Source organism: Pollachius pollachius (assembly GCF_949987615.1).
Source record: "Pollachius pollachius genome assembly, chromosome: 3".
Classification (NCBI taxonomy): Eukaryota; Metazoa; Chordata; class Actinopteri; order Gadiformes; family Gadidae; genus Pollachius; species Pollachius pollachius.
The window spans coordinates 6,750,820-6,776,234 of record NC_136936.1 but is presented as its reverse complement, the minus strand read 5'-3'; the positions used below and the strand labels follow the sequence as shown (position 1 = coordinate 6,776,234).

At 43.9% G+C, this 25,415-nt stretch overlaps 2 protein-coding genes across 2 annotated transcripts in view; both read right to left on the bottom strand.

The window, feature by feature from the left end:
• The window catches only part of b3glcta (beta 3-glucosyltransferase a), a 49,074-nt gene extending 30,620 nt beyond the window's left edge, over positions 1 to 18,454 (bottom strand). The window contains exons 1-3 of the mRNA XM_079733473.1: positions 18,314 to 18,454; positions 14,523 to 14,566; positions 3,407 to 3,446 (exon numbers count right to left, since the gene is read on the bottom strand). Of these exons, the coding sequence (XP_079589599.1) occupies positions 3,407 to 3,446; positions 14,523 to 14,566; positions 18,314 to 18,377 (148 nt within the window). The 5' untranslated portion in view covers positions 18,378 to 18,454. The remainder of the gene's footprint in view (positions 1 to 3,406; positions 3,447 to 14,522; positions 14,567 to 18,313) is intronic.
• A 1,304-nt stretch (positions 18,455 to 19,758) lies between these two features.
• wdr95 (WD40 repeat domain 95) overlaps positions 19,759 to 25,415 on the bottom strand; it is a gene marked incomplete at both ends in the record, with an annotated part of 19,684 nt that continues 14,027 nt past the window's right edge. Inside the window, 6 exons of the mRNA XM_079732948.1 lie at positions 19,759 to 19,951; positions 20,051 to 20,145; positions 20,595 to 20,779; positions 22,211 to 22,299; positions 25,023 to 25,059; positions 25,205 to 25,331. Of these exons, the coding sequence (XP_079589074.1) occupies positions 19,759 to 19,951; positions 20,051 to 20,145; positions 20,595 to 20,779; positions 22,211 to 22,299; positions 25,023 to 25,059; positions 25,205 to 25,331 (726 nt within the window). The remainder of the gene's footprint in view (positions 19,952 to 20,050; positions 20,146 to 20,594; positions 20,780 to 22,210; positions 22,300 to 25,022; positions 25,060 to 25,204; positions 25,332 to 25,415) is intronic.

The window sequence follows — 25,415 nt, the reverse complement described above, 5'->3', positions numbered from 1 at the left end:
ATAAAATGCTTTATTCGTGAAACGAGAAGGGACTGGGTGGTACGAAACAATAACGTACTGGCTCGGAAGCCCAAAAGAACCAACAAAAAAGTAAGCATTACAGCTGTCAAAAGTAAGCACACACTTATTGAAGTAAAAATAGCATCTTCAAGAGAAAAGTAATTGCTGGTAAGGCACTCAGACTGAGACCCACTGCATCGTTAATTTGAGACAGGACCCAAGTGTGAATTCACACCAAATCACACCAAATTAACGACGCTCACATTAAAATGTATTAAATAAATGTCTGTGAAAGTATATGTGTTATTACCCCTGAAAGCTATAATCCAGAGTTATCCACATCCTCTACGTCAAACACTGTTCCCCATCAACAGGTTTAATTACCCTTGGATCAGAGGAGAACGGGGCATGTTTGAATGTGAGCTGAATAGGTCAGTGCAATAAATATCACCTGCCGGAGTAAGAAGAAGCATTTGGGGGTAGAGGGGGATATGCAGTAAGAAAGGAGAAGGCGTCTCAGAAAGAGAGAGAGAAAGAAAATGAGCCAGGAACCCAGAGAGAGGGAAATTGAGAGAGAGAAAACCAGACGAATCGCTAGAGAGTGAAAACGTGCGAGCGAGAGCGAGAGAATAGGAGCGAGCAGAAAGAGAGAGAGCGAGAGAGACTAAGAAAATTCCCTCTTCATGTACAATAAATAAGTAAAAGGTAGTGATTATAATTCCATGCGAAAAGCAGCGGCACACACGCATGCTCCCTACCTGAAGGTTAAGGAAGAGGACCAAAGACATGCTCTAATCGCACTCATTAGAGGTGCTCAGGGGTTTCAACTGCAAGGAAGCCTCTGCTAAACACTAATGAGCATTGTAGTCCGCCCTCAGAGCACAGCCCGCATCAATAATTCAAGCCCCGGCGCAATTAACTGTAAACAGAACCGATCCAGTGCTTCTAATAGATTAAAAAGGAATGGTTATCAAAAACATGTAAGAAATCGAACCTGGTATTCTGTGTGCTATAGCGCGTTGTTGGTCTTGGGAAAACTTGTTCGGGTAGCGGCCCAATTGTGATTGCAGGCTTGGATTGCTGCTCTCAGCCTGGCTTGCAAGTGTTGTTCGATAAAAGCATCTGTAAATAACTGAATGCAAGATAACAGGGGGGTCCGGCACAACCGATATTGGAGGAGAGATTTTGCCACATCTGCCAACACAGATACAGTTGAGCGTTGAGGATTCGGGGTCCAGTGTGGGCTGTTTGTATGTTGTCCCGCCCGGCCGTAAACTAACACAGCTCAACCATATCGAAGAGAACGGCTCTCTGGAGACAAGGGTTCAGGCGTGTGGTGACAGGCAAGAGGCAGGGAGAAGAATGTGGGAGAAAGGGAGGCAGAGAAGGGTCTGAATGCCGGGTCGATGCTTGGTTCAAGGGTGCAATCAACATCTTGTGAACATAAATTTTAAGGAGCTTTCAAGCAAACTCCCCACAGCTCTGACAGCATGGGTAATAACCCTAGCATAGCCAGACAGAAGGCTAGCACTAGAGTGCAAGGTTATTGCTCAATGTACTATGGCGTTAGTGGATTTCTGAATGCTAGAGGATTTATCAAAAAGGTCAGCTAAAGCTAAACCTTTAAGCCAAATTTGTCTTTTAAACAATATCTTCCTCTTGCTTTGACGGTTTCAGCAACATATGTCGTAAAGAATTTCAGGTAAGAACACGAAATGGTGGACGGGTTTGAAAGAGAGGCGAGGTGAAGCAGCACAGCGACATTCTCTCAACACAGATTGTAAAAAAAGATGAGTAAATTTCTGTAGGAGAAGAGATGATAACATCGTCCGGATCACCGCTGGCTCCGGGCACTTCGAGGAGGATTTATGAAGAGTGAAAAAGTTTGCTCAGTGTAGTTCCAGGCAGTCGTTTTATTTCAAATCATCTGGGCACTACTTTCCGTCAAGCCAGGCAGTGTCGTCTTGGCAAGTGTGGTCCGCAGAGCCAGCAAGATTTGATCAACTAAGAAAGGCCTTGCAGGGTTTTATCCACGAGGTTACTGGGAGGCTCTGCTTTGCCCAACGACTCTGTTGTGTGAGGTTGCTTCAAGCAATGTGAACGAGCAGAGATGTAAAATTGGGTCAAAAGACGACCTGGAGAGTGTTATCTCTGTGTGTGTCGCTACAGATCCAGTGAATTCACAGCCAGTAAGTGCTAATACAAAGTACTGCTTTGCATTATTAACTTGAAACTCTTGAAATTTTTGGACAGTGTACAATAGTAATTTATGCAATAAACAGTATACTTTTTTCGTTTTGGACATTTCTAAAATAGAAGGGCAGAGTTTGCAGGCAGAATCCCCATTTAAAGTAAGATAAATGCACCTATTATGGTGAAGTTTCCATTTCTCATGCGAATGCCCATTACATTAAAAATACATATTTCAATATTATTCCTTATCTTTTTACCCACACAGAACCTTTTGTACTATTGTTAAAGATCCCATTTATTACATCTAGCTAGGTAATATTCTCTGCGTGGCTCGGAAGAGAAGGGGTGACTTTGGGGAGGTGAGTGAATGAAGGGCTCCATTCGTTCAGATTCCTCTGTCTGATTCCGCCGAGTTGCCAACTGAAAGCGCTGTAAACCCATGGCTGTGTGTTCTTAGCGTCTGTGGCGGAGCAGTTCAGTGAGCAGCAGGCGCAGGTCCAGAATGTTGCCAGCTGACTCTGCCGGAGGCTTCTGAAAACCCAGCCTGACGGAACCTCCTGTCGTGCGTGAGCAAGTGCAGAGGTAGACGTTTTTGTTTAGATTTGAGTGAGTATTTTTGCTCAGACTCATCTTAGGGATACATTCCGAAGGGCTGTCCTCATACAAGAATGTATCCTGCACACCGAAAAAGCCTTTTGTCAATTGCAAGTTTAAATTGTATTTGTCTGAAAACGGTTTTGTATTCATATTCACACAGAGCACTGAAATCATTTCTCGCTGCTCCTCGGAGTGAGATACTTTTGTGGGATGTTATGAAACGAGATGATATGAACATGATAGTTTGTCCCTTTGAAAGGCAATCAGGCTCATAAATGGGGTCTTAAATACATTTGAGGGGCATGATAGTGCATTGGCTGGCTAGTGAATTTGGCTTCTCTTCAGTGTTTCTGGGTTTGATTCCCAAAGACCTCTGCATACCTGCAGACATCCTTGATTGAGCAAGATGCTTTCTCCTTCCTGCTCTTTAATGACATGTATCCCAAACCATGTAAAACAGGCGAGATAAGTATCTGTTAAGAGACTAAATAGGAAGACCCTTATTTGTTCACCACTGACTTGTCAGCCTTGTTGTCGGAGACGTGCATGAATACCAACCAACCTATTAATTACAAGGCCGCAATAATACACATTAAGATAAAGAAAATGGACTCACCTAGTTGGCTGTTGGAGGCGACATTCATAGCATCATCGCTCTGCGAAAAAGAGAGGATTTCAATACATTAGGCAAAAAAACAACAAACCATGAGAGGGGCACAAATCGATGCAGGTGTGATTTAATTATTTTAATGTCCCATATGGAGACGGTGATCCTAGGAAGAGCTAAAAGGTTATCCGCAAGGAAAAGGACGAGGTGGTGGACCCTGCGTCATTAGCACAAGCTAATTGTTCAGAGTGTCCTGCCTGCAGCAGTTAAGATGTGAGACGTAGGCTCAATTAAGCCATCGACTGGCCTCTGGTCCCAACCTCCGGGCTTGTTGTCTGCGCACACAAAGCCAAAGCGCTCTAAAAGGCCCACTAAATCAATCACAACAGACGTAAAGAGCCGCATTTTGGAGATTCTTGGCACGTCCATATTTCAGGGGGAAATGCCCCCCCCCCCCCCCCGTCTTCAGGGGGTAGGAGAGGCTGGGGAAGTGGTTTGCTCAGTGTGCCGGGGACTCCAGTGCGAGTGCAGTCGAGTATTAATAGATAATGACTCACAGAGACCCGTGTTGATTTATGACTTCCTCTCTACGCTAACAATTATCCCACTTGCCAGGAGTCGAAGCCTAAAATCGAGGGCGAGAGTGTAAGGGAGACATTGAGAGAGAATGTGAGAGAGAGAGAGCAGAAGAGAACGAGAGAGAGAGAAGGGGGAAGGTTGGGAGTTTGGGGTGCTTAACCAGATGATTAAATTAGCACTGACATAGAGTGAACTCGTACCCCGATTGGCCTGACAAACACCACTGTGGCCAATCGAAAAATTTCGAGATGATCACGTCGTGATCAAAATGTATGATTTATTCATTTACCGAAGCCTGTCTGTTATGGATGTTTTATTTTTTTATTTTACACAACTTTCTTCCTTTCCCCATTCCTCCTCATATTCATCAACTCTTTAATAAGGTATTCCGACAGCGGAGCCGTTCCGCTCCAACATCTGAGCAACAGCATGTAGGGCGCTCCGGAGTAGGGCTCTCCAACATCAGTGACTTACAGCTGAAGGATCTGTGCCAACCTCAGCAAGCTCTCTCTCTCTCTCGTCAGAGGCCTGTTCTCATGATCTGAGATGAAGGCAAACCTGTATCCTATATAGTGTCGTGCAATCAATTTATTTTCCGGAGCACATGAACACAGTGGGTCTGTTATGATTTGCGTGCATGGAGTTTAGGACCAGGCAGAGTATGCTAGGCCCACGCTTCCAATTGTCCCTACATAATTAAAACCTCCTTGCAGAAGAGGTTCGCATGAGAAGGGCTATACAATACATCTGTAGAATAACACAGGGCAGAAGAGTATGATAGCTGCTCCTTTCAGAATGCCCTTCTAGACAGAATTATGATGAATGCTAGAGCTGCGGCGATTCGTCAACGTTATCGTCTTCAGTGACGAAAATGGGTCGACGCCAATATATTTAATCTACAAATTAACTTTGCTATCATACAGGTGTTACTTCAACATCACTAAGTCATTGCTGGGTTCACGTTAGCCCTTCTTGCTCATTGGTCGGATGCCGTCAACACCTACTGATAAAAATAAAAAGACATTTCAGCGGCAGCAGAGTCTGCAACGAAATAATTTGCGTGTCAAGGTTTCCCCGAGACCCAAAGCTTCAAAAGTATGGGAATAGTTTGAATAATCAGAAAACAAATGATGCCGTTGGTTCTCTATGGCATTTCACAGGGGCAGTACCGCGAAAGACCCAAACAGAAAGCACGCAGGGGCTGGAAGGTAGACAACCAGAAAAGGTAGCAACAGATGGAGTGTTTTGAGAGCCCCCCCGCCCACGTTACCGTGGTTACCTACGGTAGGGATGCAGCCCGCTTTGTGTCTTTTGACATACATAAAAAGTAGAAATATTCTGACTTTGCCCGCTGTGCGCAGATCAACTGAAATAGAAGTGAACTCAACTGAAGAGAAGACCTGCTTTGTGGGATTCTCGGCTTAATAAGTCTAGTCTATTCATGTTTAAAGGTGTCGTATGGTACCACCAGGTGTGAGTGTGATTAGCCCTCACATCTGGGTCTTCTGACATCACACTCACACCTGTTGGTATAATATGTCACCTTTAAGAAAAACATTTCCATCACGTTATTAGAAGGGAGAGCGTTTGCCATTGTGGCAGCTACATATGCTCATTATTAACGTGATAAACGTTTTCCTGCGACCTTACATTTTCCAGTGAATGAGATTGTTGATAAGAACATGTTTAGTTTAGAATCAAGATTTCATTCTACGGCGATTGATGCTGTGTGTGCGGGTTGGATGTAGCCATTCAATTATTTTATTTCTGCCATTATATTTAGCATATGTCTTTGTGTAGGGGATTGTCATTATACCACAGGGATGTCATGTATATAATTTAATAAAAATTGTGATCAATATTGCGAGGGAACATTACTATATCCGACATTAGAGTGGCAAGCTCAAAGATCTCCAAAGATTGTCATTTAAATAAATGTCAGTTAGGTCCTTCTATTTCAATGAAGCAACACAACGGCGATGAAGACTATGGCCCACTAATGAAAGCCCCTGCATGTGCAGTATTATGAGTGTTGGGAGCTGTGTGTCCGTGGCGACATTCCCACCACGCATTCAAATGACAAGCGGTGCACTCGTTAGTGGGGCGTTTCCCTCAGCCAGCGGCAGGGGTTCCACCAGAGAGGGTGTAGCAGAGTGACTGCAACAGACTCGCTCTTTAACCCAGTGTGTGTGGTGCGTCGTGCCGTTTGAATTTTTTTGCCAAAGAGAACGCAACGGAGCTCTTCGGGAATGCCACTTACTCACTTACAAGAACTACATGTTTAATAATGATGATGTATTAGTTTATCTCCAGCCAAAGGCGAGCCATCGGAAAAATTCGTAAGCCTTTGAGCTGAAAACGAATGGGTTAAAAGTAATCAGTACAAATAATCAGATTATCAATAAAAGAAATACAAAATAAACGATACTAGATGAATTAATGAAACAATATTTGTTTGTGTGAGGCAGCCCTATGAGAGGATGCAAATTCCTACACAACCAACCTGAATTGAATACTAATTAGGACACAATTATGAAGAGGGTTGCCAGCGCCAGAAGTATGCCAGAAAACGGGACCTTTCGCGGTCTGCCACAGATGACGGCCATCATTGGCTCGCTCTCCTCCAGCCGAGGAGGGAGACAATGGGAAGGAGAACTGACGTGTTCCTGCCCAGGGATGCTAAACCAGATAGACAGCGATCACAACCATATGATGGCCTTGTGTAAGGATGCCAACCCAATAGATTGTGTGCAACCCAATTCTCTCTCCGTGTGTGTGTGTGTGTGTGTATGTGTGTGTATGTGTGTGTGTGTGTGTGTGTGTGTGTGTGTGTGTAACGGGGCCTGTCAGAATTTTCCACTCAACTCCTGACTTGAAAGACAACTTCAGGAACAATGCACGTTTCCCTCAATAACGATAGGTTTAGAGTTCATTGAAAGATCATTAGAGATGAATGGTCTGTTCAAACGTCCGCCACCAGAGTGTCTTTGGAGTGTGCCGGTGCATCTGTATAATTACACTACCCACCAGAGAAAAGCTTGCTGAGGTCCGACCATTTGAAGCCGGGCCGAGGGGAGCAGGCTGATGGTAACAAAGGAAGTGCTCTGCCTCCACACTTTCCATCGCCAGAAGAGGCTTTACCTCGTCCACAGAAGAAAGGTATTCATGAGAGCTGGCAGGCTGGGCGGCAATACTGATGCAAACAGAGACATCTGATCTTCTCAACCATTGTGTTCAGTAGGACTTTCCTCAAGTCAGTGCCACGGAACCCAGTCTGGAGCACAATGGGAAAAACAATATTCTCATGTTGTGACATCAGCCAGTGGTAAGCTTAGAGTGTGCTTCTAATGTTTTGAACAGGTTGTTACAATGAATGTAGTGGATGTTGATGCCAATCTTTGAAATGGCTCTTCAATGGACTGGAAATGTGACATTTTAGTAGTTAACAAGAAGGTAGACTGAAAGTCAAATTCAAACAAATGCCGGATTGAATTAGTGCCGTTTCTGCATTGAGTGTGATACATTAAGTGCATCTCATACATTGTATACATTGTATGTATGTATGTATGCAAGCGCTATTACATGACATTTGTATTCAGAAAACTGCTTGAGCTGTGTTCATAACCCGCTTTGTTGTAGTCGGCTCTCCTACCCAAAGCATCTAGCCCTGTCATAAACCCCTGGGATCCCCTCCTCTTGGGTGGTGCAGTATTTCCCATTACAGAGGAATACTGGCTCCCTGCCCTCTTCTACAGCTCCCTGGGGGCACAGACGCATGGCTGATAGGACTGAGCCTTCTTGTCACATTAGGTCTTCATTCGGTGATGGCAGGAATGATTCAAGGTTGAGGGATTTCAGACGGAGGCCATGATGGGAGTAGAAAAGGTGGGACGCAGTCAAAGAGGATAGACTGTGGACGAGCGTGGAGAGGGAATACAATCTGTGACTGGGTTTGAAGTGGCCGTCAGATATTCTACTTCATGAAGGGTCAGCACTGAATCTAGATGAGTGGGCTTTTCAATGTTTTTTAAAACGATGAGTGCACACTTAAAATGCAAACTTTGTAACAAGAAAATTTATACTTTTTGTAAGATTGATCATGTTTGAGAAATTAGAACCCTGACAGTTCAGCTGCACTGCACTTCTTATGCACTAAAAAATGAAATATCAACTGGTTACCAAGGTCATGTCCTACTTGATTTTGATGGAATTTCAATGCAAATCATCTGAAATGTTTTATAGATGCATAACCGAAAAAGTTGTCATGCGGCGGTGTTGGCGGATTTACATTTCAACGAATATTTTTTCTTACAGCAAGTCTATTTAATTGTGCATTGCTTTGATCCAAATCAAATTCTGACAGGTAATTATGGAGCAGGTAGAGGGCAGACATCTTAAGACATACATTTTCGAGTAATGTGTAAAACAATAACGAAAGGGTTGAATCCTCAACCTTGGAGTTGAAATACAACATCCATTTCTAAAACATAGTTCTTTGTAGTTGATATTATTCAAACTAATCTGACGGTGGCTTGCAGATAGATCTGACTGGAGGGCAGCTTTGATTTTGACCAATCAGGTCACCACCTAGAATACAAATAACGAAGTAAACTCAACATGCAGCAGCAACAACAAGTTAACAAAAAATTAAATCACTGTTGATTCGTTTATTCATAAACAGAAACAGGCTTTAATCACTTTTTGCTTACAGCATTGAGGTTTTCACAAAGCCAGTCAGTCATTGTTTACCAATTCTAAGAAGAAAAATAAATTATTGTTTCACAGAAGCTAAGATAGGCAGAGCTTGAGCGTCTGTTATGTATTGAATCTTTTTTTATTGGTGTTTGAGGTCCCAATCAAGGCAAGCCACAGTGGGCCATTTCACATCCAGATCAAATTCTGCATCTAAAGCCGTCTTGGAATAATAAATAAATGCATACATATAAATTCACAATAATTGTAAGAAGTCACAAATTCACAACAGCAACAAAACAAACATCTGCATATAAAAGACAGCAGGGTCTAATGCCAACTGCCAAAACAAATCGGTTATCAACTATTCGAGTATCAGGTCACTGCATCCTCCTAATCACATCAATAAATAAAATAAGTACTAATATATAATACATTTACTGAACTCTTTTATAACTTCACAACTGAATAGTACCCACACATGTGAACACTGTTCAATGCCATGCCAAGCTCATTTATCAGGCACCTTTCAAAAGGCATAAACAAGACATAGTACATTATTTTGTATTTGGTAAATACAGAAATCACTTTATGCAAATCATAAAATGAACATAAGTAATACTTCCATTTCGTTGGCTGAATCTGAATAATGAATGAAAACTCAATGACTGACACGATTGTTTATGACCACTTATGGCCTGACTAGCTGCTCTAGTCAGGACATCATGGAACCATTTGGAGGTGGACACGTTGTTGATAATCTTATTGTTGTGCAGAAACCATAATTTAGTGAAACAACAACGAGGATGAGTGGACTAATAATCTTAAATCATAATTCTAAAGCTAGGGATATTGAAACTAACGTATAAGAATGTGTTCTGACAACCCAGGAGATGACGAGTATTGAGTTATATGTTCATAAGCATATGTATACACAGAGTGTATACACAGGTACTAGTGAGGCCTGCTTCATATGTAGAAAGAACATTGAGTGGCCCTGACCTGGTGGAAAGTGGACACACAGGTCACTTGGAAACCATGAAAGAATGTGGCAAAAAAAAAAGAAATTCAGATGAGTAGATACAATATAGATCAATACTATTTTAAACTAAATATGTGCATCAGTTGAAGATATATGTAAAGAATTGGGGTTATTGACAGCACCATTTTGACTCAACTGAATTTCCAGGCATTTTCATTACCAACGACCCCATTGGTAATTACACAGGTACTTTAACACAAATACATTTCAGATTCAACTGTTGCAAATGCCTCCCTAGAGTCAAACTCCCTTCAAAATCTGAATGAATGATATTAGAATTAGACAGTTATATACATATACACAATTGTGTATACATAATGTTATCATAAAATCCAATCCCATCAATTACATAATCTACAAATAACAAATGCTAGCCAGCCCGTACCCCTCTTTATTTACAAGTCTCTTACTATCAACACGCACAAATGCCCTATAACTCACGCCATCCCGCTGAACTACAGCTGTTTGCGTCACACAGTTGCACAGCCGGTGAACGGAGGGGAAAAAAATCCACTGACTGGGAGTGTCTCAATCTTAAACATTGCAAACTATAAAGGTCAGTCAATAAGGAGCGAGCCCAGAGCTTTACAAATCAAAGATAGGACTTTAGACAAAAAATACAACTTAGAAAAAAACACAAATGAACTCAAAATTGGGAAGGTTTCCGAAAAAAAAGGAGAGCAGATGCATCCACAAACATATTTATAGATTACATTGTACGAGTGTGGGAAGGAAGTTTCGGAGCTTGACAGCCTTGATTTCACGTTTGCGTACATTATGCAAAACATAAGATGAAGCGGTGGAGAACAGGAGGCCAACTTGGCAGTTAGGACATTTCTTTCCTAAAAAATAAGCGATTAATCTGTTCTACAGTTAGGTACACTGAGAATTTAAAACACAGGCAGGGTTATTTTAAATCCTGGCCTTTGGAATACACTTGGATCGACCAGCGAGTTGATCATGGAAGGAAAAAATGACCTTAAAAAAGGTGCAAGCAATACTTTATTCTGTAATGTACAGCCATCGCTGCTATAGAGTGTTTGGTCCGTAACATTGGCCTCCCAGCGCCTCCCCTCTGCACTAAACTAAATAAAGTTTCCAGATGACGAAAAAGAAAAGAAAAGTAAAAGAGTCATGCAAGACCGGCATTTACATCGGTGAGGCCTTCGATCTGAGGATCGGAAATATGTGGCAACGTGGAGAGGAGAGAGGAGAGGGGGGTGCTAACTGGCCCTAAACCGACAGGACGTTATCCAAAACGATACCATCGCTTACAGCGCCTTTGATCATTTTTAAAAGTCTCTGTATGATTTCATTTTTTGAGTGAACACAGTTCGTAAGTTAACACAGAGGAGGATGTCCACTCGAATACATGAACCCCATGAAGCTACACAGCTCCACTGGCCTTCCACCAAAATAAACAACAGACCAATAGGGCAATGCGATAATATGATCCCAGGGAGACACACTCATTACATTATTCATTGTTTTGCAAGGATCCTGCACAGGAAGTTTCCAAATCATTTGTTAGTGCGAGCATGTCCTCGTCTGACGTTCCCTCGTGACGGGAAGTTCTCCAAGATTGCCAAAGATCGAGGCTCTCGAGGTTAGACTAGCAACACTGCACGCCTTCGTTATCTAGGATGTGTGTGGGAGCCTCCCAGCTAAATATCGTCTGGTAACCTGTGTGTGCCTATGCCAGCCTCTTTAAGTCAAGGCTTGTAAAGATCCATGCAAGCGAGCATGCTCGGGGCGGTCTTCAACTGGCTGGGTCGGGTCGGGGGGGGGGGAGGGATGCTATGAGGGCATGGCTGCGTATCTAGTGTGCCAAGGTCTATGCTCCAAGAAAGACGTGGCAGGTTAGGTTTGGCACACCTCAGTTAATCTCCACTGTACATGCTGCTACGAGATGTCAGTCATTTTCATTCATCTACTACAGTGCAGAATGAAGAATATAATATATTATTGCATGCCATCATGAGTCCGAGACGAGCGGACAGGCTTTTTAATGCATTGTCTTGTGCATCAGACACGCTCAATAAAGATTTCACGGATCAGTTCACATGGCATTGAAGTAGGATCATGTCTGATTATTTATTTGACTTAAATATGTTGATGTATTTGAACTACTACTACTACTACTACTACTGCTACTACTACTACTACAAAAAGCAGGATCGCAGTTACGAAGGTCTGTTTCTGAATCTATTGTGAATGTTGCTATAGAAATCACCTGAACGTTTAGCATTCTCACCTCATTTGGCCTCTCATGAACCTCAGCAGCCTATGAGGTTTGAGTTCTGCATTCCAGTCATGGTGGAAATCGACACTGAGGCCATAGTGTGAGACAAAACCCTCCGTTCTCTGCTCGCCAGTTTCCGATTATTAATGCAGGTCAGGCTTGAGGCTAGCTGCCCTGAGACCGATTAAACTCTGTGCCGATAGTGAGGGTCGTTCATGTTGACCAATATGTGGCGCTACGTCGGGCTCATTTATGGAGCAGAAGGCGTCCTGGTTAGGTCTGTGGTTTGTCTTTAATTTGCATTTTTATTGTACATCTGCACCGAGCTTGTTGCACTGGCCCATTTTCTGTATTCTCATTTGTGGTTCATATCCAGATCCATTATACATTGATGAAAACTGTGGGCACTACCATCTCGCATCATGCACCAAATGTCAGCATCCCTGCTCAACACTGTAAATGTGAAAAGAGACTGAAAACACATGCTTATAATTGGACTGGTTTGACATTCTAACAATGATTTCCTTTTTGCTAGTAGGAAGATTTTCTATTTCGACAGTTGCGAGACATCTCACATGCAGGGCTTGTCAAGTGGTATCAAATTAAAATGGATGTGGGTCTAGAAACACAGGGCCTAATGATGTTTAATAGACACGGGCACATACTGAACACCACAGGGGCGAGGTGAAGAGCCTGGGAGACAGGCTACCACCATGGTTCCCATGGTAACCAAGCAACGCCCCTCGTGGCTAGCTCCCAAGGCAGGGGAGGAGGATTAGGTCCAAGAATGTGAGACACGTCAATAAATAGAAACTTTGAAATCTGGGTAAGTTTCTGGGGCAATGCTTTTCCTAAGAATAGAATAAAAGTGTATTGAGACGGTGGAGACGTTCATTAATTGTCAGTTAGGGGTTTGCATCCTCTCAGGCTTTTTGAATGTGTTGAATGGACTACTTCAACTAAATTAGTGTGACTCTAATCTTCTCTCTGTTAATGGAAGTTGAATGACTATTGGGAAGCACTTTTCTAGTGTGTCATTTATTTTTCTGAACAACTGTACAGAAGTCGAAATTAAAAACAACAAAAAAAATGTTTTGGACACAGAAGTTTGATTCCATTCCAAAAGGTTCTGGGTTATATTATATTCCCATATTATGCATTTGATGAAATAGTAAAAAATCACTTATTGTTAGCACCACAGAGTGAAGCCGGCCACACACCGGCGCCGAAGCGCAGTGGTGCGCATTTCACGGGCGTGAAAAGCCGCCCCTAGCACCAATAGGAAGCAGCACGCTGCAGCACCGTTGGGATATGTTTTGAAAGAAGCAGATCAACAAACTTAGTCGGTATAGGCTACCATAACGTCATACCAGTTGTTTTATGACTACATATATGGCCCTGATGCCCATGATCCTCTGTTTACGCTTACAATGATAGTCACAATAATTCATAGTTACTTTATGTACTGTCGGGCACTTTGTTTACGGTTTATTCACTTTACACACTTTATTTACTTTCATTGCACATCCCTTTTGCATTGTGGAATTATTCATCTAGCGCATCAACAATCTCCACATGTACAGGACCTTGTATCAAGCCGAGATGTACCAAACAGCTTTAAAAAAGCGCTTTTTCAGGGGCGGCGACGCTAGGGAATAGAACAGTGGCGTGAAGCCTATTTGGTCGGCGTGGCGCGCTGCCGCGCGTCTCGCCAGCGCCGGTGTGGGCTAGTACGTCCGGAATAATGGGGGCGTTCTTTTTGAAGCGCCGCTTTGGCGCCGGTGAGTGTTGGGCTTGAGTCTTTAAGCCCTCAGGTGTAAGAGCCCTTTGAGTTTCACCCTGAAATAAAGGGTAGGCACTAGTTGCAAACAACACATTCAACCATGCGGTAAAAAGAAAAGTTGATAAGTAATAAGTAATAAGAGAAAGTATCAAACTGCAATTTCCAAAACTTTGTCTTGCATTTTCGACATCAGACAGCATCTGCCTGAAATGATTTTCCCGGAATGAGGCTGAGATGAACCAAATGTGTGCACGCTGAGGAGGGACGGGGGGGCGTTGAATTGAAGGGGGAGAGGAAACGGGCTGACCTGGGTGAAAAACAAAAAAGTAATTTCCCATTTTTGTGACGCTAAGCGGCTCTGTCAAGCACCCTGCTGTCACCAGTGTCTCCCACCAATAAGAAGTGGAGCATCTGAACCTCTTAATTATTCATGGAGCAGCAACTGCAGACTCAGAACTGCAACCAAGGGGAAGACTTGTCTGACACCGGGGGTGGAGCGGGTGAGGAGGTATGGATTTGTGTTTAAGAGTGAATTAAAGTTTCCAACCAAAGGCCATTGATCCCCTCTCACAAGCACATGTACGCAAACACACACACACACGCAAACAAACAAACAAACAAACCGGTAAAAAAAGGCCTTTCATGAAGGTTAGGAGAAAACAAAATGAGTGAGATGCATACCAATTAGCAAGCCACAAGACAAACCACACACACACACACACACACACACACACACACACACACACGTTTTCATCTGCATAACATCCACGAACATCCAAGTTCTTACCTGCAAGTCTTTCTTGGAGCTGCCAGTAACGAGGTTGTAGTGAACTGTAATGAGCGGAGGAGGAAAAACATATTTTACACATGCTTAAAAATAAATCATCTTATTAAATTAAAACAATTCAGAGTAGGAAGCACAGACACACTCTGTCGCCTAGGGCACTGCTGCAGTTTTATTAGTTTAAGAGGCTTAAACTAAGAAAAATAAGAAAAAAACTGTCTCATGATGTCATTGAGTTTTAGCTTTGGAGAGATTTTAAAACACATCCCTAGGGGCTAACTCTCGGGTCTGTGCTGGGATTCTGAGTGCATCGCCTGCCATTCATTGATGCAAGTTTGCAATAAATTATTCTATCAAATTATATTGTCATCGATTTTTGGACAATAAGTCTTACTTAAAAAAAAAAACACCAAGATCTACAGATCAATAAGTCTCATCAAACATCAGTATTGCTGAGAGTGTATTCAGGGCTACATCGGATCTGCCGATATTAAAACGAGGGGAAATATGGTCATGGAATCCAGGCCTTCAGTCAAACTTTAATAGGACTATAATTACCAGAAAAACGGGGGTGTCAGATTTCATGCCTCCCTTTGAGCCCCCATCAGAGAGCACTCGAGAGTGTTAATTAGAGAGCACATATCTGACAGCGGAAGACCATCCTACCATTACTGGGGATATATAGAGAGAGAGAGAGAGAGAGAGAGAGAGAGAGAGAGAGAGAGAGAGAGAGAGAGAGAGAGAGAGAGAGAGAGAGAGAGAGAGAGAGAGAGAGAGAGATATATAATTTTACGAGGTACACCAGGAAGTCCACCGCTAGAAGACAATCAAACTAAAAGTGACCACAACTTCAAAACCTTTCCACATAAGGGCGGAGGAACCCATTCAAGTAGATCAGTCTTTCTCCAGGGAAATGTCTTAGTCAAGGAGTTCGAGAAGTGGGCTGATGGAAGTATGTTTTCTTTCCCTACAAGAGTTTTGTCCTTTGTTAATGCATAATAATTTACAAATATTAAAAAATAAGTAAAATAAAAAATGATATATAATATAATATATATATATATATATATATATATTTTTTTTTTTTTCATTGGTAGTCAAGGCGGGGCCCTATTGTTGATAAGGCGGCCACCTTAACCACACAGTGCTGGGGGAAACACTGAGACATCTTAAGATAAGACAGAAATATACGTTTGATTCTTCATGTGTTGAGAAGAGAGGAACTCCTCAACACACTGAATGACATTTAGAAGGCGTCCCGGCATCTAATAACCCCCAGGGGAGAGAGTCTAAGGCCCTCTCTGAACCGCTCTTCCCTTAACCACATCATTAACCTTTACCGGCTTGCAGCCTCCGAATGCCTTCTGCATCACCGCCACAGTCTAACCATGATGGCGGTAAAAAGCCCAGCCGTAAAAGACCTGAACTGTAGCAAATAAATTGCACTGCAGGTACCAAATCTGTTATTTTAAAGTTGTTTCAACTGTTACGCCGTTAACATCGGGGAGAGATGAAAGCCCCTTGCAAGTACTTTAAAGCTGTTTTCTTGAATTGATGGTGTCTCCAGCTATTCACTGTTTAGTCATTGAGCAGACGCTCGTTCCAAGGCGACCTACAGTCCGTTCTTTAGATACGCAACACTAAGCGACTTGCTCAAGGGCGTCTACAGGTGGGTTGGATTGCAGCCACTGTGCTATCCTGTTGTTAATATAATCTTCCTTTGTTTGTATATTTCCGAGAAAAACAAGAAAAACCTAATCCAACCGGCTCCTGGCCTCCTGCAGGGATTGAAACATGAACAAGGGACACGCCAACACAAGATAATGTAGGCGTCGGTCCCGCATTCTCATCTGGCGAATCCCTGCTCCTTCTATCTGGGGGGATTCAAACTGCAGTGTGCCGCTTGGAACAAAGCACACCGCGCAGGAACACGGCCAAGTTTTTGCAGCACATTCTGCCTCAAACTTCCCCATGTCTTCGCACGACAGTCCCACAGGAGGTGGGGAAGGGGGTGGAGGGGGTTAGGGTCCCGTCGCGGAGCCTTGCGTCTTCATTCCTGGCGGGACAGAGTCGCCTGTTGTCGCCGCTTCTCTTTTATCTGCACAGCCAGTTGGGCCGGTGTCTGTGTTTCTAACCACTGGCTCTGATTAACAGGCAGCCCAGGGATTTTCTCACTGCCGGATTCGGGGGTTTCGGCATCTCAAGACGGTTGGCTTACCCCAGTAACAACATTGTTAAAACACTTCGTTCAAAAATATTTTAACAGCAGTCCCTGTCGTCTGAGGACGCGTTGCATAGAAAACAGTTATCGCATGCAAAAATAACTATTTGGTGGATTAGACCCTTTGTCTTTGTTCATAGGGGTGATGTGGGGTCAAACACGTGCGATTAGAACATTCTTTACACTATAAATAAATATTTGTTCAAAACATCATACATCTGCTTCTCACTAACTTCAGTTAAGTTCTCAGTAACTAGAATGGGTGCCAGGGCCGACCAGTCAAGTTACCCGTTCTGTCACGTCAGAACAGTATCAGATGGCGGGCCTGTGTGAAAGTCCATTTACAATATAGCGTTTGGTCAAGGCAATCAAGTCAGTAGCAAAATTCTTCCATCCCAACCTTTTATTTTCATTTTCCCTTTACTGTATAACTGATTTTGCCCTCTTCAGGCCTTTCACGAATGGCTTTCATAATTACGTTATGTTTGGCCAGAGTGTTATTCTGATAGTTGTACGGTCAAGTAATCAATCATTCACTTTGAGCCCATTACCCAATTGATTGTCGTTTCAAAGAAATTGAAAGCACTTAACAGTTTGGCTTTAAGCGCATTTCTCTAACCTTTAACTAGTGCTTGTTCTTGAAATAGAACAATCATTCGAGTGAGTCAGACCTTTACGCTTGATGTTTGTTCTGCCTTCGTGTCATGGTTTCCCCATCTTTCTCTTCAGTTCAACTTCATGGTACACCGGCCACACATGATATAAAACATGACCTGCCGCTCAAAACGTACAGTGATGCACACGTTGCCTAGTAACGCTATAAAGATAATAGGAAATAATTAGTATGTAAACAGCCTAAATCCAACAACATGACCTAAAAGCCTGATTTAGTGCCAGTGAAAGTCATTGGAGCGCAAACCAACTGTCACCCAGCCATCACATTAAATACCAATTATTACAAACATAGAAGTGCCACAGGCGTTTTAATAATAAAAGCAAACATTTTGATTGTTTGCTTCTATTATTTCTACCGACTCGTGTGTAAGTGTAACATAAAATTGCAATATTGTAGCAACGGTAAAGGCTATATTAATTTACTATGAAATAAAATAATTTTCATAATTTAATCGGAAAGAATAAATACAAATCTCTAGAACAAGTACGTTATCGCTACTGACCAACACTTAACTAACGTTAAATCTGTATACGCTGAAGCCGATCACCAGCGGAACGCAAACACACATCCATACAACATCCATGATCCCACTGAAATGTAATCATTGATCCTGATCGATGACACCCTTCGTTCTCTAGCAGCGCTCCCTAAAGAGCGACCCGGGAGGCGGCGAGAGAACCACGGCTCCTCCGTGACTTCTTCAACAGTCCCCAGAAGTGACGGTGCGTTCAAAAAACTAACTCGTAACCTAAACTACATCCCGTTACAACAGTCGCACTCCACTATAAGTTGCATGCAACTTTAATCGTTACGGTTTGGTGAGGGTCGTCTTCCGATTAAAGCGTGGCTGAGAAACACTGTTTACTCCAGCAGTGAAAACTAAAAGTGAATACTTACAAAACGAGAGGAAAATCAAGTATCTCGCCACTCTCGGCCCAGTGTTAAGGTTGTTCGGTAGCATCCCTAGAGCGGTGAGCAGAGGCTATATCACCTTCAGCGGTCAGAGCTTTTTGACACACTGTTTTAAAACGTTTCCCTCTTCACGCTACACGGAAAACAAGACGGGAGCTGGAGGAGGTAACCACGTCCTCCGAGGCGCAGGCGCGCCCTCTAGCGGCGGAACGGATCACTTGTTCCTGTAGCCCAGTGTCCACGTTTGTAGTTATTTATTATCGTCACCATCCGTGATCAATGTCTCTACTTTTCATACCACATTGCGCGTTTTACACAATGCAAGCAATATTTACTTTTTATTTCCTACCTACCAACCCACCGACCTACCAATAAAAGCAGGTTTATACCAGGAACGTTTTGTTTTTAATACGTGTCGTCACATCCACACACCAACATATTTATAACCTGTATACATTTTTTTGGACACTTTAATAATGATACTTACAGACTTTTAATTTCACCAAAGATTTTTTAGACAGTTTTTTTCCTTCACCAAGAAATCTCTGACACATGATAACATAATGGTAAAACCATGAATAATTAATCGCAGTATACCAGACATTGCGGTTTTCGAAGTCATCTTTGAATACAGAAATTAATGGGCCTACTATGGAATTATAGAATAAGAAAATGTAGGCGTCCACCTCCCATTTTACTCTACTAAAAAATTGCTATAAGCTATTTAAAGTGCCAATGAACCAACAAAAAACCAACTCAGTTATTCAGCAGGTGCAGAACCCACTAACTAGGCCAGCACCCGGGAATCTAGTTCATCAGTGCAATGATAATGAATTAAATGAACCCTCCATCTTAGGACTGTAATCAATAGAGTAACAACAAAACCAATCAATACTGTATCAGAAGAGAAACAACCCCATCACACTCAAAGCTCAGTCATTTGAATAGAAAACGTATTTCAAAATATAAAGTTATTTTGAGACCAATTATTCCCATGGATGATAGGTCTCAAATGCATTTGTTTATTCATGAATTTATATGTTTATGCATTGAATTATTCTCATCCTTCGATTGTGGACAAGCGTCTGTTTAAATATACACTCACTCCCACTTCTCATCTAAACCAGTCCCTAAAACAACAACCAACAAAACAACAGTTATATCAACCCTGGGGGGCTCTGGGAGATGAGGTAATCCTTTCAGTCCCCCAACTCCCCTTATCAGCACAAATTGTGTTTTTATTCCATCTACTGCAAAACTTCATTGCATCCCAACTGTCAAACAGGACCCTGAACTAGCCTGCAGTCAGCAGTGTGTGCGAAGCAATAACCACACTCTTCCCCCCCCGACTACAATGCCACATAACGGCCAATAAAACATCAGACTTTGTGGAAAGAACAAACAAGGAGTGGGAAGCACTATCCTTGTTTCTATGTGGTTTGGTTTGTTTCCAGGTCTTCAGGGGAGGAAGCTATGAAGGGCTGGGGACCACCTAAGGTCGGGTTTGGCTTCACACAGATCTCTGGTAGCTCCATGATGTCAAAGCACTTCAGACTGTGGTACACCGTCTGCCCTCCGCTGGACGGGGACTTGTTGCTGTGTTTGAATATTTCATGCCGAAGGCTAAGAAATGAAAAGATGTCACGCAAAACTTTAGCTCCATATCTCTTTTGTATAGTCTCTATACGACTGAAGTAGTAATAACATTGTGGGTTGACTTACCGCAAGCCGTGTTGCTCTGGATACAATATACCCTTCATTTCTTTTTCAATGTCTTTGTCACTGATGGATGAGGGCTGAGGATGGGACTCGGGCTGCTAAAGAGGGCGAGAGAGAGAGGCAGTAAAAGCAGATTTCAGCGAGCGATACTACACTTTACATTCAGTCATTCAGCAGATGTTTTTATCCACAGTGGAGCACAATCAAAGCTTTCAGAGTAGGAGCCACTGCCAGCTGCACGACCACTGTTACAACAGACACTACCGTAAAGGGCAGGACCGCCGTAGGCAGGAGGCAGGATATAATCACACCGATGACCCTGTTCACTGGCCTCCTGACCATCCCTGGAAGGAGGGAGCCCCCACACTGCGTTCCTTCTCAATTTCTTCCTTGCTGATTAAGGGAGTTTTTTCTTGCCCTTGTGGGGGCTTGGGTCCGGGGTGTGTAAATATTTGGCCTGTTAAGCCCTTGGAGACTGTAATGGTGATTATGGGCTATACAAAAAAAAATGGAATTGAATTGAATTGAATTTAAATGCAGCTCACACCTTGAGCGTCTCCACGCCGGGGTGTGCGTGTCGGGGGTCCGCGGGGCGGGGGGCACCTGGGTCTGCTCGGAGGACGGGGTGGTCCGGCATGCTGAGGGGATCCACCAGGATCTCATGGGGGACCGTGGGGTGCCCCCAGGAGGCGGTGATACGGAGGTTCCAGCTGTCCGCCTGGCCGAAGGTCCCTGGGGACAGAGAGCAGGCGAGGGCCCGGATCATGTTCCTTAAAGGGCTGATAATGGCTCCAGGTCGACGCAACGCAAGGGGGTTCACGGACCCCTTACGTCCTCGCGGACCCTCCTTGCGTCCACCGCATGGGGCCTGACACATGCCTCCCAAAAATGTTAACCTTGCGTCGGGGCGACTCAGCAGCAAGGGCTGTGATTGGTCCGCTCAATAAAAACCAATGCAGAACCAAAAGAGGTTCAGGAAGTAGCCGAGGCGTCTGCGTGGTCCTTGCGTTGTGTCAACGTGGAACCATCATCAGCCCTCAGTCGATATCCCACTGAGAGACGGCCTCTCCGGCAGACGACACGCCACGGTGACGGACGTCACGCCTCGACCTCCCTGCTGGGTTTCCCGGTTCATTCACAGACTATACAATATAAAGATGATCATATAAAGGTCACTCAATTCATTAATTTGGTCACTTTTGGTAGGCTATGTTTGGGGATCCTGCCAAAGACATGCATATGCCGGCGTGGTAACCCATCTTTGGAATGGCTATTTGACGGAGAAGGCTAAAGGTTCAACACACTACACCCTCTGTCCATGGAAAATAACACAAATCAGACCGAAGGAATGGAGGCAGCAGACTGCCTCCCCAGGTGATAACATGTCTGGGGTGGGCAGCCATTGCCCTGAAAGGTGTTAATTAACTTGTGTCAAATATCTTGGCAGGTTCATTGTGCTTTCAGCAGGACAAACCCTGGCAATCCAAGAATACACTTTGGGCCAATCCATTTGTCTGACGGTTCTTCATGTTCTTGAGTGGATTCCTTCGTTTATTCTAATGCCGCCGCGTGATCTCTTTCAAGAAAACCATCCAGCACTTGAATTAAAAAAGGATTTTATCCTCTTTTCTTAGGAAGATAATAAATGACAAATTGTCTCTTTCTATGAGTGAGGAAAAATAAATCATGATTCCTCTAACACTGTATTCATGATATCTACAGCACTAGAATTCCAATTTAAAATTAATTTTGAGGTTTTATTCTCCGGACATTCTTATATAGATGGACAGTTTTGAAGGAAATGAATACGGCATAGTCCTACCCCATGGAGTCAGGGATAATTTGAAATGGCATAGTCCTAGACAATGGACTCAGGGAGACGAATGTTTGATGAGCACAAAAAGATCATATTATTCTCTGCAGCTACCTCCTCCTCCTCCTCCTCCCCCTCCCCCTCCTCCTCCTCCTCCTCCTCCTCCCCCTCCTCCGCCTCCGCCTCCTATTCCTTCTCTCCCTCCTCCTTCTCCTCCTCTCCCTCTCCCTGCTCATCTCCACCCTTCCCACTTAATAGTGTGAGCTAGTCCCATGATTAATGTCATCTGCACGACCCGGGAAAATGTCAACAAAAGAAGGGGTAATTCCCTGTGCAGGAACCACACCCACCGATGAATTCTCCATGGATGCTCCAGAGGCGAACTGTGCAGTCTGTGGAGGAGGTGAGCAGCATTCGGCCGTTCCCCACAATCTGCAGTCTAGATACCAAAGCAGAAGAAGGGGAGACGTGAGCCAGAGCATAGACAGCACCTACCCCCCGGCAGGACACCCACTGATAAAAGGCTTCGGTCTGACGGTCCAGGCAATCGTAGACTTGATCCGTGTGAGCGCATGCCATGAGGAGACTTACAAGACACATATGAGATGCGTGTCTGTGAGGCGCTAAAGTACAAAGACCGAGAAACAACGAGCGAGTGTTTGATCAGAATGCGGACAGTGACCGCTTTGGTCCACTAGTAAGGGTGTTGGACTCTCTGCCGCAAGGTTGCTGTTTTGAACCCCAATGAAACTGTTAAATAATGAAAGTCTGTCATCATGGTGCAGGATAAGTTACAGTGCAGCGGTCGCAGTGTTGTGTTGTTGTTCCCCCTGTGCAGAGGAAGTTGTTACCTTCTATCCCTGCGTGTTGCATGCCCGGATAGGCAGGGACGCTTGGTTTCACACAGTAAGATCAGCTTTTCTCCAGAATTTTAGAAAGCACTTCTAGTTACAGTTTGCACTACCACTTATGACATCTAAAAAATACAAGCCCTTTTTGGCTAGCTCTCTGATTCCCCTGCTTCACGCCCTGACGGTGAAGGCAAGTGTCGACTCGATATTTGTGAGCACATGCCATGGGGAGACATACAAGACACACATGACATGCGTGTCTGTGAGGCGTCAAAGTACAAAGACAAGATACAACGAGTGAGTGTTTGATCAGAAAACGAATTGTGACTGCTTTGGTCCACTGGTAAGGGTGTTGGACTCTCAGCAAGGTTGCTGGTTTGAACCCAAACGGCATCATTAAATTATGACAGCAGGTTAAGTTACAGTGCAGCTGCTGCAGTGTTAATGTTCCTGCAAAAAACAAGTTATTACTTTCTATCCCTGTGTGTTGACATTGCCCGATAGGCAGGGACGCTTGGTTTCACACAGTCGTTCCTTTATGAATTTAGAAAGCACTTCAAGTGAAGTTTGCAGTACCACAAAAAAGACTTTTGAGAATATCCTTCTGATTCCTATGGCTAGGCTGCACTCTGCCCAGTTGCTCTTCCGGAAACTAGGTCACACAACCTTTCATCATAGCTCATCAGATTTAGATAGTATGCTTTGATTGTTCTCAGCCTCCCTTCTAAAGGCTCAGTTATGGTTCCACGTCGACGCAAAGCAAGGACCACGCAGACGCTTCGATGCAGTCGTGAACATCTTTTGGTACGGGTTGCGTTTCAGTGAGCGGACCAATCACAGCCCTTGCTGCTGCGTCGCCTCGGCGCAAGGTTAACATTTTTGAGAGGCGCACGTCAGGCCCTTGCGGTGGACGCAAGGAGGGTCCGCAAGGACATAATGGGTCCGTAAACCCCCTTGCGTCGCGTCGACATAACTTGGCCTTTAGAAAGCACTTCTAGTTGCAGTCTGCACTACCACCCAATATTTAAAAAGACTAGCCTTTTTTGGCTATCTTTCTGATTCCGGCTACGCTGCATGGCCTGACTGTCGAGGCAAGCGTGGACTCAATCTGTGTGAGAGCATGCCATGGGGAGACGTACAAGACACATACGAGATGCGGGTCTATGAGGCGTCAAAATACAAAGACCAAAATACAACAAGCAAGTGTTTGATCAGAACATTAACAGTGACCGCTGTGGTCCACTGGTAAGGGTGTTGGACTCTCCGCCGCAAGGTTGCGGGTTGGAACCCCAATGGTATTGTTAAATAATGAAAGTCTGTCATCATGGTGCAGGATAAGTTACAGTGCAGCTGTTGTAGTGTTGTGTTGTCGTTCCCCCTGCGCAGAGGAAATTGTTACCTTCTATCCCTGCATGTTGACATACCCCGATAGGCAGGGATGCTTGGTTTCACACAGTCATTTCTTTATGAATTTAGAAAGCACTTCTAGTTACAGTTTGCACTACCACTTACAAAAATAAATAAAATACTTGACTTTTTTGTCTAGCCCTCTGATTCCTATGGCTAGGCTGCACTCTGCCCAGTTCCTCTTGCGGAAACTAGGTCACACAAAATTTTTTTTGTAGCTCATCGGATTTTTGATTGTATGCTTCGATTGTTCTCAGCCTCCTTTCTAAGTCTCTTTGGATAAAGGCGTCTGCCAAATGACTAAATGCACAGAGTATGGAGTGTTATCGCTCCAGAGAAGTGTGTTTGGTTCATCCATAAGGAGTTATAAATGTAGGAGCAGAGATACACACTGTTGGTATGGTGTTTCTCTACACCGTGGTCAGTAAATGAACACATGGTGCCAGAGACTTCACGTACTTACAGGAGATTTTCAAGATACTGGGATGCATTCAGTCGTGTTTACTGGTTGGGACCATAATAACCATATGTCACGCATCTTAACTTGGACTTGTAGCTTATGTCCGTCGCACACAGCGGCTACTGTTGGAAACACTCTAAATTATGCATCTCCCCAACAACTCGGGGCGAGAGTTATTGGCTTGTGGTAAAGATGAAGCTGTACCCATTGGGGTGTTTGAGCAATAGGTCTCTCTGCATTGCTAATTACTGACTAATGTTTTGCTGCTGTTAATTCCAGTGCAGAGCACACTTTAAGTCACAGCAGTGGCGCGAGGCCTAATTAATATTTGACAGCAATCACTGGCTATATACATATGTTGGGACTGCAGGGCCTTGCTACAAGGGACACAGCATGCGGGGTGAAGAGATTTGAAGGAGTGAATGTAAAAGGCTGTGCACCTACCCGGTTATAGTGCTGGTGTGGGCGCGCCAAAAGTTTTCTGCAGGAAAATGAATGATTTACATGGTCATTTCTACCACACCACTGTCGTCTTCTGCTTGAGAAACACCAGCTTCAAACCATTGTGGATCTGAATAATATGGAAGGCTTAAAGAGAGAGGGAGATGGAGGAAGAGGATACAGACCTCTTAGAGGCTGGTGGTCCTGGCTGAGGGTCCGCACGTTGTAGACGAAGATGTACCCGACCCGGTCGGCAGCGAACAGAACCGTGCCATCTGCTGCAGGGCTCAGCTTTGTGACCTGGCGTTCAGACTGAGGACGGGAAGATGGGTCATGTTTGGCACAGTCACTGGAGAACATTGGAAAGGAAATCCTTAAATGTATACATGGCTGGCT